The sequence below is a fragment of the Hirundo rustica genome, chromosome 5 (genome assembly GCF_015227805.2).
Source record: "Hirundo rustica isolate bHirRus1 chromosome 5, bHirRus1.pri.v3, whole genome shotgun sequence".
In the NCBI taxonomy this organism is placed as follows: Eukaryota; Metazoa; Chordata; class Aves; order Passeriformes; family Hirundinidae; genus Hirundo; species Hirundo rustica.
In genome coordinates, this window is record NC_053454.1 from 4,193,375 (window position 1) to 4,210,320 (window position 16,946).

At 41.6% G+C, this 16,946-nt stretch overlaps 1 protein-coding gene and 1 long non-coding RNA gene across 2 annotated transcripts; one reads left to right on the forward strand and one right to left on the reverse strand.

Moving 5' to 3' along the window:
- The first annotated feature begins 6,549 nt into the window (after positions 1 to 6,549).
- On the forward strand, positions 6,550 to 12,206 carry LOC120753376 (uncharacterized). Its single transcript, XR_005701083.1, has 3 exons — positions 6,550 to 6,663; positions 7,096 to 7,164; positions 11,651 to 12,206. It is a non-coding gene; the product is annotated as an uncharacterized LOC120753376 (long non-coding RNA).
- Positions 12,207 to 14,542: 2,336 nt separating this feature from the next.
- LOC120752686 (uncharacterized) lies at positions 14,543 to 16,846 on the reverse strand. Its single transcript, XM_040064131.1, is given in 7 exon segments — positions 14,543 to 15,486; positions 15,489 to 15,724; positions 15,726 to 15,897; positions 15,900 to 16,000; positions 16,002 to 16,170; positions 16,236 to 16,576; positions 16,692 to 16,846. Coding segments are annotated over 7 exon segments (2,118 nt in total).
- Between the last annotated feature and the right edge of the window lie 100 nt (positions 16,847 to 16,946).

Sequence of the window (16,946 nt, forward strand, 5' to 3'; positions counted from 1 at the left end):
AAAAATAGAAATAATTCAGGCTCTTTGTTTTTCCTTTGGAGTATTTCAAAGTCAGTTAAATATACCTCTGAATTTCCTCTAGTCATCACAAGTTACTCCTCGCAAGGCCTTAGAATTTTCTTTTATTAAAATTCTGTTAACATCATCATTTTCCATTGGTACAGTTCTAGGCAAAACTTTAAAAATATAGATTTTTTTTCAATAGGAAATTTTATTATTTTTTAATTCTAATATTCTGAAATTTACTTTTAGAAATATAATTATTAAGAATTAATGACATGATTATTCTTGAACCTGTAGAACATTAAATTATTTATGGCAATGATATGAGTTATCACATTTCTCTAATGGTTTATTTTGAGAGCTCTTACTGTAGGAGTTACGATTTTTCTGTATTATTTCCCCCTTTCAGGCTGGAATTTCTCTGATACAGAAGAAAAAATATGTTGAAAAAAATGCAAGAAAAACCTTTTTTTGTGTCGTTGTTCCTCCCCTAAATAACAACAACTGATAATTTCATCCCTAATTTGATTTTAACAAGCTGCTTGCATTTTTAATTACTGCTATTTGACCATCTCACTTACCTACCCTCATTTTCAGTCTCAGAAAGCTTCACAAAAGGAAACTTTCACTAGAAAACATAAATTTGAAGCTGCAGCTTTATAGATGCCATATCAGGACTCTGTCACTGCAATCCTGTATAAAAGACAGCCCCTGCTCCCAGCTCCTGATAGTGCTCACAAAGGCTGGAGGATTTGTGACCCTCTGACAGGGTGGGTGATATGGACCTGCTGTTATTAAGTCCTATTTGATGGGATGTTTCAGAGTGTCATTTCATGAAAAGGCAGAGTCCATCAGCTCCTTTTGTGCCCGGTTACTCTGTTGTACACAGCAGCAGAGACCCTCCAGGGGTGACAAAAATGTTCCTGATGGCACAGCCAGCTGTCTGGGGTAGAGAAACAGCAGCCCTCTTCTTAGAGGGTAGAAATGAGCCAAGACACAGACTTCTTGTTTATCACAAGCATGAAAAGGGCCCTGGTTTATTCCTCTGTACACTCAGCCCATCCTGACCTTCCAGCTGCACTGAGCTCCTACTAGAGGTTTCCCTTGCAGCCTCTGAATGCAGGCTTTTACCTGAATAGACTGTGACTACAGGTTCCAACAACAGGCTCTTACTCCAGACCCAGACTAACCGCATAGCAGTGATTCTCTCTCCACAATATCCTTCTTCATTCTTCTCCTCCTTCATGGTTTTCTCACACCAGCTCACCCACTCCCTTTTATCACACTACCTTTATTGGCTATAGCTTGTGACTCATCAGGGGTGAGGCTGCATTGGGGTAATTAACACCATCAGTAACTTATCAGGGACAAGGTCACCTGTATTCCCTTCTACAGGGAAAGATGGCAAGGCTCAGAGCCTAGCAGTCCCGTTCAGTTTAAGCAGTGGTAAAAACCAGTAAATCAAGAGCAATAGGTCATTCCCAGTGGCAAAACCCCTCTCCCCAAATAAACAACAGATAATCAAAAGTAATAACAAAACCAACCAAACAAATAAAACCACAAAATAAATTAAAAAAAAAAAAAAAAAAAAAACCAACAAAAAAAAAAAACAAAGTGTATCCTTTGAAAGGTATTTTGTTCCAGAGCTTGGAGTTTAAGGCTTAGGAGTTAACAGCTATGGGGGACAAAGTTCATGCAGGGTCAAAATATGTGGAGCATCACTGAAGAATCTGTGGAAGAGTATGGGTTCAAAGTGGTTTTACTTTTCCTAAAGCAAAGGCTATATTTTCCTAAAGAAAATGGTATCACTGAATTATAAAAGAAATGCTCAAATAAAACTTTCAGTCTTATTTTTTAAATCATCCAATTCCTTTCCTCTCTCGTCCTCCTACCAAAAGCCTTTTTCTCAAATCCTTTGCAGAGATGATGCCCCCTATAATGAACCTCCTTTTCCTCTGGATTGTACCTGGCCAGGTGAAGACCCAGTAAAAAAGTTCCATCCTGTAAGACTGGTGGCAAATTGCTGTGTACTTTGTGGCCCTGGGCAGGTAATTTTGTATGTTTCTGGATCATACAGAGGAATGTTGTACAAATTCTGCCGACTGACCCTTGATGCAGGTTTTGCTGCAGTTTTCTCTGCACAGAGGTGCATAAATAAATCCCTATAAGAACAGTCATCCGCAGCCCCAGCTGTCACCCACAGCCCCAATTTATCAGCACTGGTTGTTTGCTTTCAGGCTTCTTTTTTAATACCAGAAGTTGATGGCTTCCATATTCTGAAACATGTATTTAAAACTGAGAATAAATTCCACCTGAAAGAAGAGAGGCGGGAAAGCACAAACTTAAAGGAAAATAAAAGAAGGCAGCAAATCTGACAAAGCTGTAAGAGTGCAATGGTAATTATCCAGCTTTAATATTAGCCTCAAGCCTATAATTCTCTTGAAAGATCCATAGAAATCCATAGGAAATAGGACTATAGCTGTTAATAGGTTAAAGAAACACAGTGATTAGAAATGCAATGCAGTTTGGATGAAAATCACCATCTCACCTTGCCTGACACTTTCAATTCTTTCCAAAGGTTCCAAAGACCTATAGAAAGAAGCTTTAGTCAAGGAACTACTCAGCTGGAAACAAGAATGGTTCCTTAACACTTCACTACTCATTACTGCCTGCTGGATGTTGATACTGAAGGAGGCCTGGATCAGCTGAAGTTGCCCTTAGTCTTTGGATATTAGCAGTTTTCCCTGAATTGTTTCTAGCATCTGCTAGAATTTAAAGTATTCCCAAACCCAGTCTTTATTTGCACTGGTGCACTGGCTACCTAGAAGCAAAAGTGCAGCTCTTGTGTCCTAAAACAAGTACCAGTCATCTTTGATCCTGACCATTTCCAAAGTATCAATGGGTGCAAAACAGCTAAACAGCCCAATTCCCCCCAGTATTTGCTTTCCTTAAAAAAAAAAAAAAAAAAAACAAAAAAAAAAAAAAAAAGAGCAATAATGTATCCCTTTTCAAAAATAATTAGCCATTGGGGAATTGATGGTTTCTATATTTAAGTTTTTGAATCAAATCCATTGTGATTTGCAGAAAGCAGAACATTACATGTTCTGGTAGCTGGATAATGGATCAATACACTGGGGACTTTTCTGTCCGTCCCCAGGCACAGATGTTCTTGTGGCAGGAACCACAGGGAGGATAAAAAATCATCTGTTTCACAAGAACACCAAGAAAATTAATGGGCACAAAAACCTCAAAAACAATTCTCCTAGCTCAAGATAACAACCCATTGACAAAAACCACATTTTGGAGGAAAAAAGTGATAAGTTTATAGTATTTCTGTCCAGGGGTTAGAATGTCCTTGGTTCTGTTCCCAGGGCTGACACTGGCCTTCTGAACTGACTGTCAGTCACTTTGCAGCTATATGTCCCAGTTCCCAATTTTACAAACCATTCTAGTTCTTGTAACACTCATTGAGATCTGCTGACAAAGTCCTTTTATTCTTGGTAATAATTGCAGAGCTTGCATTATCATCTTGTGCATGCACAAGTTTGCACGCACCTCACCGAATGACAAGTTTTTACCCAGCACTGAGTGTAGCAGCTTCCTCTGAATGTATTGCCATGTCTTCCTGTTGATCTGCCTCTGTCATTATATCACTTTTTAATTCAGGAGGACCTAGTTCCGAAAACTGTTATTTCAGTTTACAAGAAGTGTTGTTATTTTCAATAATGGACACCCTAAATTTTGGCTTTTTTTCTGATTTCAGTGTTCGGGATTGGAGCATCTGTCATTGAGGAGAGGCTGAGAGAGCTGAGACTGCTTGACCTGGAGGAATTAAGGCTCAGAGGTGTCTCCTCAATGCATGTAATTACCAGTGGTGCTCAGAGAGGAGGTGAGAGGCACTGGTCATGCTGGTCACCGGGGGGAAACAGTTCTAGAAACAGTGGCTACAAGAAGTGTGAGGGGAAGGGTGAGATCTTGTGAAATACAGCCCCTGACACTAACAGAATAACACAAGTTCTCACTGCCTGGCTCCCACTGAAGTTTATTAAGTGGCTGAAAAGTGATAAATTGCTTTAGTGATGTGCAGAGAGGATCAGCATGGATCCAGCCCTTTTTATTACATAGAAAGTAATTACAAAATCCCACACCTCTCATTTTCTTAAATCCAGTGCCAGTTTTGGTGTGTGTTTCTGTGGAGTTGTGTTGAATCAATATCTACATTGACAGTGCAATTCATTGCACCTCATGGAGTTGAGAACTGAGAAATTTAAAGAATATCAGTGTGTGCTTCTAATACACACATTTAGGGATTTATTACATTTGTATAATTATGTAATTTTTTTCTTCCACACTCTCAACTTAAAAGTAGTTGAAACAATATAAACCTCACGACCTTTTTTTCTTTCCTAGATTCTCTTTTAAATTAATTAATTTTTTTGATGGAAAATGAGTTGCATGTACAGAAAGTTAAGATAAATATTTGCTGTATATGAAGTGATTAAGGGGAACACAATTCTACTTTTTATAGGGAAACACAATTCTATTATTTCTCTATAAACTCACCTTAAATGGGAAGAAAAGCCTCTGGATTGTGTAGTAATCTTCAACCGTGAACTAAACCAGTCAGCAACCTGTAGATCTGTCCTCAAAGACAGATTTGCTCTGCTATAATCTCCCTGTTTAATGCATTATAGTCAGAAATATGGCAAGACAATTTAACATTCACAACACCCACACGCAAATCTTCCAAGATGATTTTTCCTTTCTCTTGTTTTGCCTAAGCCTTTCCTGCCTCACTGCAGGGCTGACTTTTCAGCCTGTCCTGTCAGGAATAATCAGACAGTTTTAAAGGATTTGCAGAACCCTTGCTCAAGATTTGACACCACTATATTAGATCTGACGATAAACATCACACCCAGACCTTACTTCCCTATAGCGAAACAAACAAGATCATAAAGACCATTTGCATTCTTCCCACCTGGTTCACTTCCCTGTGTTTGAATTATTGCTGTGGTCTGTGTTTGTTTTAGTTTAGGCAGTCAGGCAAGGATTATATGCCTCAGTGCAAGACATTTGAATTTCGTTGTATTTACCTAGGGTGGGTATCAATGCTACAAATCAGAGTTGTTCTGTCTGGAGAAAACTGATCCCAGCTCTGAATGGTGGAAAAGAAAGCCTGTGCAGAGATGATTATCAGTGTGTCCTCTGATGCTCTTTCTCTTCTTTCTACCAGGCAGTTTTCACTTAGGTTATACAGTCAAATAAAGTTTTTGATTTCTAGGAAGGGGATTAATTTATCCATCCTGGAAGACAAGTTTTCTGGCCTCTATCCATAGCTGGTGGACACACAGGAACAGCAAGAGAGACCCTTACAGTTGGAATCATCAGAGTTGTTTTTATTGTTCTTGGATTCTTGTTCACCAGATTTGTTCTTGGTTCAATGTATGAATATGTCCCAATCTGAGATGAGGGGATGTAGGGAGGGTCTAATGACCATGTCTAACTCTTTGATTGCCCAAGACAGCACATTTAAAGTGATCCTTTTCTGTCTGAGTTGTGGAAGTGCTCATTAGTTGGAGCTGTAGGCAGTGAGCATGGAATTCAGGAGGACAATGCCAATCAGGCAGGCAGGATTTGTAAGAAAAGGCAATAAACATCTCCTCTATAAATGCTCATGTCTGGGCAAAACAGGTGAGGCAAACAAGGCAAATCCTGCTGGGGTTGTGTAGAGGGAAGCTGGGTTTGTTTTACAGGTGTATTAATCCATTTCTGTGTTACAGCCTGCAAATCAGCTTTAATTTACACCTTAGACCACCAGACTGTAAGTCATCACTATTTCTGGAAAGTTGGAATAATTTTCAGCTGAGTTGCTCTATCAGCTAAGATCTGACAAGGCCTCCTGGCCTTGTAAAGATGGAGTGCAGGGGAAAGTGATTAAACAAGTATTCTGTGGAGGGGTGTGACCAAGTCTGTATTTTAAATCATGACATTACATGATGTTTGTGTTTGTCTTTGTGGCTTTAGGTCACTGTGATCTTACTCAATCTTTAAAAAAACAACCAAACAAAAACCCAAAACAATTAAGAGTCTTTCATAAGTGCTTTACTGCAAAAAATGTGTAACGAGGGGAAGAGTCTTAAACATCTGTTTTGGAAGCTGGTTAAACATTTAATCCACTAAATTTACCTTTTATTTCTATTACCATAACTATCAAACAGACACTGTGCTTCTGATAGAAATGCTCAAAACTTCCTTTAAAAATTTTCCAGAGTGCCGATTGTTTTATTTTTGCATAAATAGCTATAGCAGCATAAATCCTAAATAACAGGAGATATTCAAAGCTACCATCTACCAAATTTAACAACCCATGCTAATTGTTACTTTGAAGCCACCTTCTTGACTTTCTGGAAAATGGCACATAAAATGGGCAGGAAATTACTTTTATTGTCTTTCACACAGCTGTAAAACATTCATGTGTGATGGAGACCAGCAATTAGATTAAGTTCTTAAGAGGAGGGCAGTGTCACTCTTTGCTCTTGTAAAAATCTTTCAACCATAACTTAGCTTTGATCCATCACTGACAAAGAAAATAACGCGTTCATGGGGGAATTTGGGCGCCTGGAGGCTGCTGCAGTGAGAAGCAGCACAACTGTCCTCAAGGTATGGAATTTTAGGAGCTGCAGTTCCAGTGTGGGCACCACCTTGCAGCAGCCAGCTGTCCCTATGGCAGCCCTTCCTCCTTCTGCACTCCAGGATTAGCATCGGGAATTCAGCATCAATGCCTTCGCAAAAAAGGATATAAATGGATAAATATTTTATTTCTTATTGGGATCATAACTAGTTGCTCTTGTTGATTTCTGCCTGAGTTTACCTGCTTTATATTAAATATAAACTGTGAAATGGATTAAAAGAAAACTGTTTAAAAATGACCTCCCCAAAAGCTGGCTTCATTACATCATTTTAAGACATTATAAGATATATACATCATTTAAGACATTATAAGAAAAAATTTATAACTTCTGGTCTGATTTTTTGTCTGACTTCATATATCTCACAGCCCATAAAATCACAATATTTTTCTTCTTTTCCCAGTGCTTTATGATTTTCCGAAACAAATAGTTGAGAAATACGCTCCCTCTTTGTCTGAAGCAATCACAAGATGTAAGTTGAAAACTTTGTTGATTTTTAATCAAAGTCCCTCTTACAGATTTGTTCTTTGGTTATAATCTTATGGCATACTTATAATTTCAATATATAAACTCTAACTTTTGGCTGCTGATTCCTGTTATTTCTCTGGCTGGTACATTTGAAATACTTACATGGAAAAATGTAGGGGGAAAACCCTGGCAGAATTAATTTGCTCTTTATTATGGTATTTAATTATACACCATAATAAACTCACTTCTTGATCTTAAATTAGAAGTGTTAGAACTCAACTCATTTAGCTTTGTGCTTAAATTTTTCCTCAGCTACACAAATTGAACTCTAAGTACTTACAAGTGAAGAGGTCTCTTGGTCTCTTTTTTTTCAGTGTGAACCATTACTATTAGAAAAATAGTGATTAGGATAATAAAAATGCTAATTATTCTATCTTTACTAAACCTAAATGGATTTTTCAAATTATCAGAACTATGACAGAAGTCCTGATTCATGTCTGTGTTAGCAGCAGGAGAAACCAGCTTGTAGTTATTGATTACTTTGGTAATAGAGTGTAGTCCCCAAAGGAAACAGCAAAAGAAGCCCTAAATACGTTCTAAACAGGGCATAAAAGTTGCTGGAGTTTTACTGGAAATGATAAAAAGGTGGTTCTCACAGACAAAATGGGATGTGCCCCTGTGCCTGATTTTGGTTTATTATTTTAACAATTAATAATGGATGTCCACTTCACCTTGCTAAGTGGCTTGTAAATATCTCCATTATTAACTGTGAATACATTCATAAAGGTGCAATGCCAAGAGCAGAGATGTATGTATGTAAGCTAAACTTTGCTCTTTATCCTTTTAAATTCACTGCCTCAAAAGCTTTTCTAGGCGCAGAGACAGATCTTTTAGATTAAAAGGAGGAGTTGTGAGCCTTTTAGACCAAAAAGAACAGTTGTGTTTCACCAGAAACGGGAGAGTCTCTTAAGTGGTTTGGTTCAGAGGCCAGTGCAGGGTTTTCAGAATGCTCTCCACTGGAATACTCCTGTTCTGAGTCAAGTCAATTCAGTACCAGTGGCAAAGTAACTGGGAAAATCCTGAGTCCTTCTGGAAGAACAGTTATGGGATATGGAAACAAAGGGAGCCTTCAAAAGCCAACAAAGATGAGGGATCAGCCCAGGGTGCTGTTTGTAGAAGCACTTAGCAGCAGATGTCTGCTGGATAATTTTAGATCCAGGCGAGCATCTGGTGATACTTTCCAACAATACTCTTCCATCTCTGAAACTACTTGCTTCCCAGAGCTTCCCAAATTAAAATGTTTAAAGGCTCTAATTCTACTACTTGGAGGAGAAGAAATAGTCAGAAGGGAATGTGTCAAAAATGGGATTGCACTGAGGTTAGAGTTGTCTTCTGGAGCAGCACTGGAATTTTGCCCTCAGGGCCTGTCCGGCAGTTTCTGACACAAGCCTGGAAATTGTTTCATGCCAGGTACAGCAACAGTCCAGGGCAGAAGGGGAGGGGAAATGCACCTATTCCCAATCCAGCAGGTGCCCTTTGGGTGGTGATAGCAGACATTCATGCAGCACATTCCTGCTATACTGACAACACCCCACCAAAATGAGAGAGCAACCACAGTGCTGGTAGCCAGGGGGAAAGAAAGCTGGAGAAGTGAGCTCATGGGGATTTCATGAGGATCAAAAAGCTCAGTGTAAAGGCCTGCTTCTGGAACAGAATAACTTCTTGGAATGGTTCAGACTAGAGATGAGAAAAGATTAGAAGAAAATCTGAACAAAGATGAGGAGTGTGCCCCTCCAGCAAAGCCCAAATGCACTCTGGCTGTTTGGGTCACAGCACAGCATCACTTCAGGAAGGAATTGATCTTTCTCTTCTGTATGGCTTTTATGAGACCACCGCTGGAGTTCTGGGCTGGAAGAGTAGAGTTTGGGGTCTCACATTGCAGAGAAAATCACTGGCATGTGGGACTGAGGGCAGCAAAGGGCTACTAAGCTTCTTGCTGAGGGTGACTTGCCATGCAGATGTCCAAAGACCCTGGACATGGAGGTGCTAGGCCAGAGCAGACTAGCTTTGGAAGACAATTAGGAATGTGCCACAGCTTGGAGTTGATGCCATGTGACTGGTAAGGCTTGCACACAGATAGGCAGATTCTAGCTAGAAATGTGGAGGAACTGCTTCAGTGAATCCTGGGATTCTTTGAGATGGAAGGGACCTTAAAGTTCATCCAGTTCAAATCCCCTGCTGGCCCACAGAGGAGAATACACAGATGATGGCTCAAGGATCATTGTCCAGCACTGCATTCTAAAAGCAGACTTTTGAAGGGAAAAATCTTCCATCTCACAGCAGTACTTGAAATATTCTTTGCTTCATTCCAAGCCTTGATGCTAGAGTCCATCAATTTCTGCTTGGGTAGATGATTCCGTAGATCCCTTCTAACCTTCATGATTAAGGGTTTGATAATGCTGCACACTTTCAACACACATTTCTTTATCCTACCATTGTCACTGAATGGTCCTGGTTTAATGTATATTTTTTTAAGAGCTGGAAGAGCAGCTTTGTGTGCAACACTATTGCTAAAGGTTTGCCTCAGGAAGTCAAAACATTAACACATTCAAAGTTTTAATTTTTTCTTTTTAACCATATTTTGAAGTGTTTTCTGATATATTTAATGACTTGCAACTACTTAAGTGGTTTTCTCCTAAGGTTTTTGAAGGGGAAAAAACACTACATGAAACTCAGTAAAAAAGTTTAAGTGATTTAATTACCTAGACATTGCCCTGCATAAAAATATCAGCAAGAAAAGGCAAGAGTGAATTGTCAGCAGCCCCTGAGACAGCAAGAGGTCAGAAATTATCCTTGTTGTCCTTTGAATTAATGTGACATTTTCATGGACCATTAACTTTCCTATAGACTGAAAAGGGATTAGTGAAGGGATTTGGGTTCCACATATCTAGAAGTCTGATTATGTAAAAATGGTGCAGATGTTATAAAAACAGTAGGAAATGTGATCAATGTGTCAAAGCCAGCCACAAAGGGCATGAAGTGTTTTTTGGCTGTCACACTCTTTCAATATGTGATGGCAAGTGCTTGGGGTTTTTGCTGGTGTTGATAAACATCCCTCCTGCTAAAACAAAACTGCTGTTAAAAAAAATATGCAAGTTCTCTCTTTGAACTGGAAATATTCAACAACTTCAGTTTTAATGAAGCATCTTGTGCATTTTTTTCCTAAATGAAAAAGAGATTAATCTCAATAAAATTGAATACTCCTCACAGCCAACCTAAAATAAAGATAACTGGCAGCTGCCACAGTGTGTTTGCACTTGCATCAAATCCAACGTATTTGTGCAGGAGTGGAGTGTTGGTAAGAACCACTCTGAAACCAAATAGACTGAATCCTGCCAATCTCCATGGGCTGGGACTCTGTGGATACAAAAACGAAGAGCTGATTTCAGCTGGTGGCTGTGATAAAATGCACATTGGGAGGGTGTGCAAAACAGGCAATTCCCTGCAAAAACTGCTAATCCCTCTGGATGGAATGCTGCTCTTTTAGCATGAGGCCTCATACATTGTTAATGAAGAAGAAAAACAATTGAATGGGAAAAGGGGACTATTAAAGCAACACTTAATTGCGACAAGGTGATAAAGTGTCTCACCAGCTAATCAATACAGCTTCTGGGAGTCTAACAGCCTTATCAATTTCACTGATGTCTGCATATCTGCTAGTTTTAACTTCCCGGACTACACTTACATGGTGCCAGGGAGAACTTTTTATATTGCAAACTAGCTAGGATGAAGGAGAACCCAGTGGACAAGAAGTTTTCCTTGTTATTTTTGAAAACCCTTTGTATCATCCTTCCCCCAGAGGGTGTCTGGGCACTTAACAGGCTCCCCAGGGCAGCGGTCACAGCCCCAAGCCTGACAGAGCTCAAGGAGTGTTTTGACAATGCTCTCAGCCAGTCTCATGGCAGGGGAGGTTTGGGGTTGTCTTGTGCAGAGCCAAGATTGGACTCAATCCTTGTGGCTCCCATCCAACTCAGAATATTCTATAACATTCTTCTGTTCCTGATGAGGTTTCAACCTCCTTTCTTTGTTCCCTGTTTAAAAAAAAAATTAGATCCAAGCTGAATGATCTGTAATTTATTTTTTTAATAATAACATGGTACTATTAATTAAGCAAAACAACTACAAACAAAGTAGTTGGCCACAATGATTATCAGAAGAAAAATAAGAAGCTGGAGATATAAAAGGAAAAGGTTATGCTGGTGCTCAGTTTCCCTCAACACCATTTGTATCCATGATGAATCATCTTCCAGTCCTACCTCTTGTTTCCACATTATCAAAGACACCAGAGGTGTGTCATTTGGTAAAATTTCAAACTATTTAATGAAGCTACATTTAGTAGTATTATTAAAACTGTATCTCTTTCAGTTCTGCACAATTACTTTTAGCTACAGCAATGGACTGAAGTTTAATGATAAAATTGCTATTTGGAGTGGGTGAGCAGAAGATACAGTTAATAAGAATGTGATTGGTGCAGGATCCATTTAAGCCAGCAGAAGTCGCAACTGGACATTACTGAGAAATTGTATTGGTTTGCCTGTGAGATACTGAAATTGCAAGATTTCATTCCCTTTCCTGAAAGGAAGATTTTCAGGGAAAAAAAAAAAAAATTCTTGAAATCAGGAAAGAAAAGAAAATAAAGAGGAAGAAGAAGAAACTAACAAAATGAAATTCGGAAGCTAAAAAAAAGAAAAATGTTGCAAGCAATTGAAAACAGTCAAAGTGAATGGGTTGAGAAGAAGTGCAGAAAAATGGACCAAAGGCTTGCCAGTTTAATCCTCATGGAAATGGCAAGATTTCGTTCCCTTTCCTGAAAGGAAAATCTTCCTTTCAGGAAAGGGAACGAAATCTTGGAATCAGAGAACAAAGTCAAACAAACACTGTGGAAAGGAGATATGACCCAAAACAGTGCAACTGGATAAAATCAATAAAATTTGGAAAGGGAGTGACCACAACCAAACGGACTGAGAAGAAATGAGGGGCAGTGAAAAGGACCAAACCTTGCCCAAATTAGTCCAATTCAAATCCTGAAATCAAGAAAGGAAAAAAAAAAAAAAAAAAAAAAAAAAGGGAAGAAGAAACTAACAAAATGAAATTCTGAAAATAAAAACAAGAAAAAAGTTGCAAGCAATTGAAAACAATCAAAGTGAATGGGTTGAGAAGAAGTGCAAGGAAATGGACCAAAGCTTGCCAGTTAAATCCTCATTGAAATGGCAAGATTTCATTTTTCATTCCCTTTCCTGAAAGGAAGTATTTCCATTCAGGAAAGGGAATGAGATCTTAGAATCAGAGAACAAAGTCAAACAAACACTGTGGAAAGGAGATATGATCCAAAACAGTGCAACTGGAGAAAACCAAGAAAATTTGGACATGGAGTGATTAAAACCAAGTGGACTGAGAAGAAATGAGGTGCTGTGAAAAGGACCAAAGCTTGCCCACACTAGTCTGATTCAAATCCAGAAACTGGAAAAGAAAAGGAAATAAAGGAAAAGAAGAAGAAACTAAAGAAATCATGTTCTAGTAATAATAATAATAATAATAAAAAACTTAAAATCTTGAAAGCAAGTGAAAACAGTTCTGCTGACTTGAAAGCAAAACCAGCGAGAGAGTCCAAGTCAGAAAAAACAATTTAATAGGAGAGAAAAAAAACGTAAGATAAATAAAACAAAACACGTGCAATAGCAGAAAAAAATCACGGACAGATTGGGACTACAACCTGGCACCTTGGTGGTAGCAATCCGGAGGAAGTGGTCTTGTTGAAGCAGTGCTCCCATAGAAAGGTCTGGTAGCTCCTGTCCTCTGGGAATCCAGTGAGTAAGGCTGCTGGTGCTGTGCCAAATAGCAGATTATATCCAGGTGGGAATGCTTGGCTCCTCCCTGTGGGCAGAGCATCTCACAATGGGCTGATATCTTTCAGAAAAAAATCCAGGTTGCTTGGATGATGCACAGGAAGATTTAATACCATCCTAAAAAGGCCAAATAAGTTCATTACAAAATTTTGGTGTCTTCAATAACCTCTTAGCTCTGAGACTCTATGGTTTAACACAGTGCAAAATTCTCGCATAGCCAGGGTTTTGTTTGAAGGCCTCTGAAATTCAAGGCTGTCATTTTCATATACAGCAAAGAACAAAGGCCGCATCACCTTTCTTTAGGAAGGAGCAAGTCCTTTCTATGTCGGAGAATACGCACAAAGATTTACGTGGGCATTGTAGAAATTCTCAAGCAAACTTTGAGATAAAGTTCTTATGGCGTGACTGCAGTAATGTATCCAATTCTTAAGGTACTGGGTTTAAAATTGACCAGTTGATCTCAGATGTATTGGTACAAAGGCAAAGAGAAGAAATACTTCCAAACTACTACCAATCTCTACTAGGTACTGCAAGAAGTAAATGATATTTTGTCTACCTACATCTCACCATGAACAAAGCTGTGCATGCTAAGTGGCTCTCCTTGCTCTGCAATATTAATAGGCCTGGTGGAAAAGGTAATATTCCTAGAACAGCAGGGCCGCTCCAAAGGGATACAGATGACCAGGAACAGAGAAAACATGACTTTCTCTTGCCAAAATTTTGTGTCAAAACCTGGTTATGAGAAGCCAAAAACCCGCTACATACTAAACCACAGGTTTTGCAGTTAGGGACTTCTCTCTGTTCATCTTTTCGGACTGAATCGTTCCTCGAGAGCCTATAAAAGTGACGGTGTAAAGAAAACTTGTCCAAAGATTCCTAAAGAAATTTGGGAGTACTCTGCTGCAAATTTCAGGCACTTCAGGGCATTCTCACTTCAAACTTCAAGCATTTCTATGCTCAAGAGATAACATCGTAAATATATGCAACATCTCTAGTTGCAAGCAGTCGTTTCAGGTAGGGCTATAGGAAGGACATTCTCTAAGGTACAGAGGGTGAAATACAAAGAATGACACATTTCAGGCAATTTGAGAAACTTGTCTCCTTTTATTAATTTTTCAGACATAGCTATCCAAATAGTAATGAAAAGCAAACAACTACAGTAAGCATTTCAAGTCTCTAAACTAAGGGTAACTTGGCCAAACAGTTCTACACTAACAGCACTAAAGGGACTCTAGAAGAAAAGCTAATAAACAAGTCTCATGAAGACCAACAGCATTGTTGTGACTGGAAGGTGAAGGGCAAGGCAACTCCGAGATGGGTGTGCACATGGAATCCCATGTGCTGCAGCATCTTCTTTCCAAAGGAGGAGGAAAGCAGCTTCAGGATTGCCAGGGACAAAGGCAACAGTTACGCAGTGGTCAGGTGGCTGCCATCGAGTGTGAGCCCCCCAGCAGAGCAGTGTGCAGGGAACTCCTCTCAGTGGCTGGAGAGCAGCGCCCAGAGGCGAAACCGCAGCTGACCATAGGCTCGCATGGCCTCTCTGTGGGCAGCCGGATCTCGGGCCAGGTGCTCAAAGAGGTTGAGCGGCTCCAGCCTTTGCACTGCCAGTGGCAAGCTGATCTCTGCAGGAAGCCTCTCGTTGCCTAGCACAAAGTGCTCCAGGCGTTTCGACTGCAGGCAGCGGCGCAGGTATGCCATGATGTCCCACAGCCGCCGCGCAAATTCCCTCCTGCGCCACCGGGACAGCGGTACGGTGGTCAGCACGTGCATGACCACAGTCTTCCAGATGGAGCTGGAAAAACCTGTGGCCCTCAGGATGCAGGTGAAGACCTGCAGGCATTTCAGGTGCAAGCTCTTACACGGCACCTGCCTGGTGACGTGCCGGAAGAATTTTGCCTCCGCCACAGCGTACGTCTCCGGCCACGCTGTGCTTGCAATGAAGTTGGCCTCGGCGGGCTGGCTGCTCACAAAGCTGCTGGAGCCGCCTTTCTGGGCCTCTGTGGGCTGGCTGGCCACAAAGATATCCGAGTCCCCTTGGCGTACCCCAAAGAGCATCTCCACTGCCACACTCTTCCTGCCTTTGCTCAGCTGGAATTGGCAGGAACGGCTGCAGGGCTGAAACACCAAGTGCCATGAGTCTGACTCAGGCACATGCCGCCAGGAGCATCTCACCAACTGGTAGAACCAGAGGGAGGTTTTCTCCACGTCCAGGTAGGAGCCGGTGCAGAGTGTCTCTAGGAGGCTGCGCTTACGCTTCCGCCGCAGCTTCTTCTTCGAGCGGTGCAGGAAGCACAGCGGCTTCTCACCCAGCTGCTCCCTCTTGCACGTGCACACCAACTCCACACGGACACTGAAGGTCCTGGCGGCCGTCTGCCCTGCGCTGTTCAGCTCTAGGTGGAAGGCGTGCCCGGGGGGATTCGGGGGACCAGCACGCGGTACACCCCATCCCAGTCACGGGGACTCCAACCCTCAAAGGCACTGCCCACCCCGATGGCTTCTTCAGGCACTGGGTAGAAACTATTGCTCACTCTGTCCACAAAGACACGCCTGAAGCTCTCCATCAGCTCAGCTGTCAGTGAGCAACCTCTCTCCAGATCCTCCGCAGGCCACTGTATGTGATCCACTAAAAGGATGCCTCCCTTACTCCCAGCATCTCGGGTCTTCTCGGTCTTCTCTTCCATTTTCTTCTTTGCCACCATCACTGCCGCCTTTTTCTCTGGCAGCCACATTACCTCCTTCGTCTTCTTTTCTAGCCTCATTCTTGTTTGCCTCCACATTTACACCACCCTCTTCGTCATCCTTGTTCCTATCATTGTCATCTACTTTATCATTTCCTTCTTTTCTTCCTCAGCTGCAGCAAAACCTCGATGGTCTACTTCATTCCCACCGTCATTGCTCTCTTCCTGCCCAGTCCAATCACTGCTTCTCTCCTCTGGCATCACTGCTTTCCTGCACCTTCACATCCACATAGTCCTCCTTCCCATCTACAAAGTCCTCACCATCGTTTACATCCTCATGTTGCCTGCCTTCATATTCGTACTGGCTTTTTCCTTCTTCATTTCCACATCTTCTTCTTCCTTTCCAGTGTCCTTGTCTTGCTCCACCTGCACATCCTTGTTTTCCCCTTCACTGGCTTCATCTAGGCCTTCCGTATTGGCCGCAACATTGCCAGACTTCCTCCTTTGCTTTAGCAGTGTTGTCTCCTGGCACATTCCTATCACTCCATCCTTCATCTTCTTTAAGGAATAGCCCTTGGCACTCTCAGCAACACTGTCTTCCTCTCTCTTCACATCATCACCGTCGTCTCCATCATGGGCAGATACAGGAATGCCTTCTCTGTCATTTCCACTGCCACTCTCATCCGCCTCCACAGTCACCTCCATGTCTTCTCCGCCTTCCTTTGAATAAAAGCTGTCTTCTTCCTGTTCTTCTCCTCTCTCTTTCCGCAAGGTCTTGCAGGAGCTCAAGTCCTTGCCGCTGCTGCTGGCTTCACGGCTCCTTGTCCTGCGGCTAAAGCACAGGCCCAAGAGGAGCAGGAATCCAGCAAGAAGCCAGAATGGCCACTGCTGTAGAGCGCCAAAGAGCACAGCTCCCCAGCCCTCATCCTGGTTCTGGGAGCCCCTGCTCCAGCTCCTGCAGCAGCCGAGTCATCTCATGTTCCAGCAGCTCCTGACGCTCCTGCATTCGCCGGTGCGTGGCCTCATCCAGCCCATCGCCAGCAGGCTGTGGGAACTGGATCAGGCTTTTGCACGAGCACAAAGAGCAAGGGCAAGAAGCCATGGTGTGCAGGAAGACACCGAAGGGCTTCACAGGGGCTGGAAGGGAGACGGAAATTGGGGGGCAGGATGGCAGGGGAACGTGGGACAGGAAGGAGAGGGCC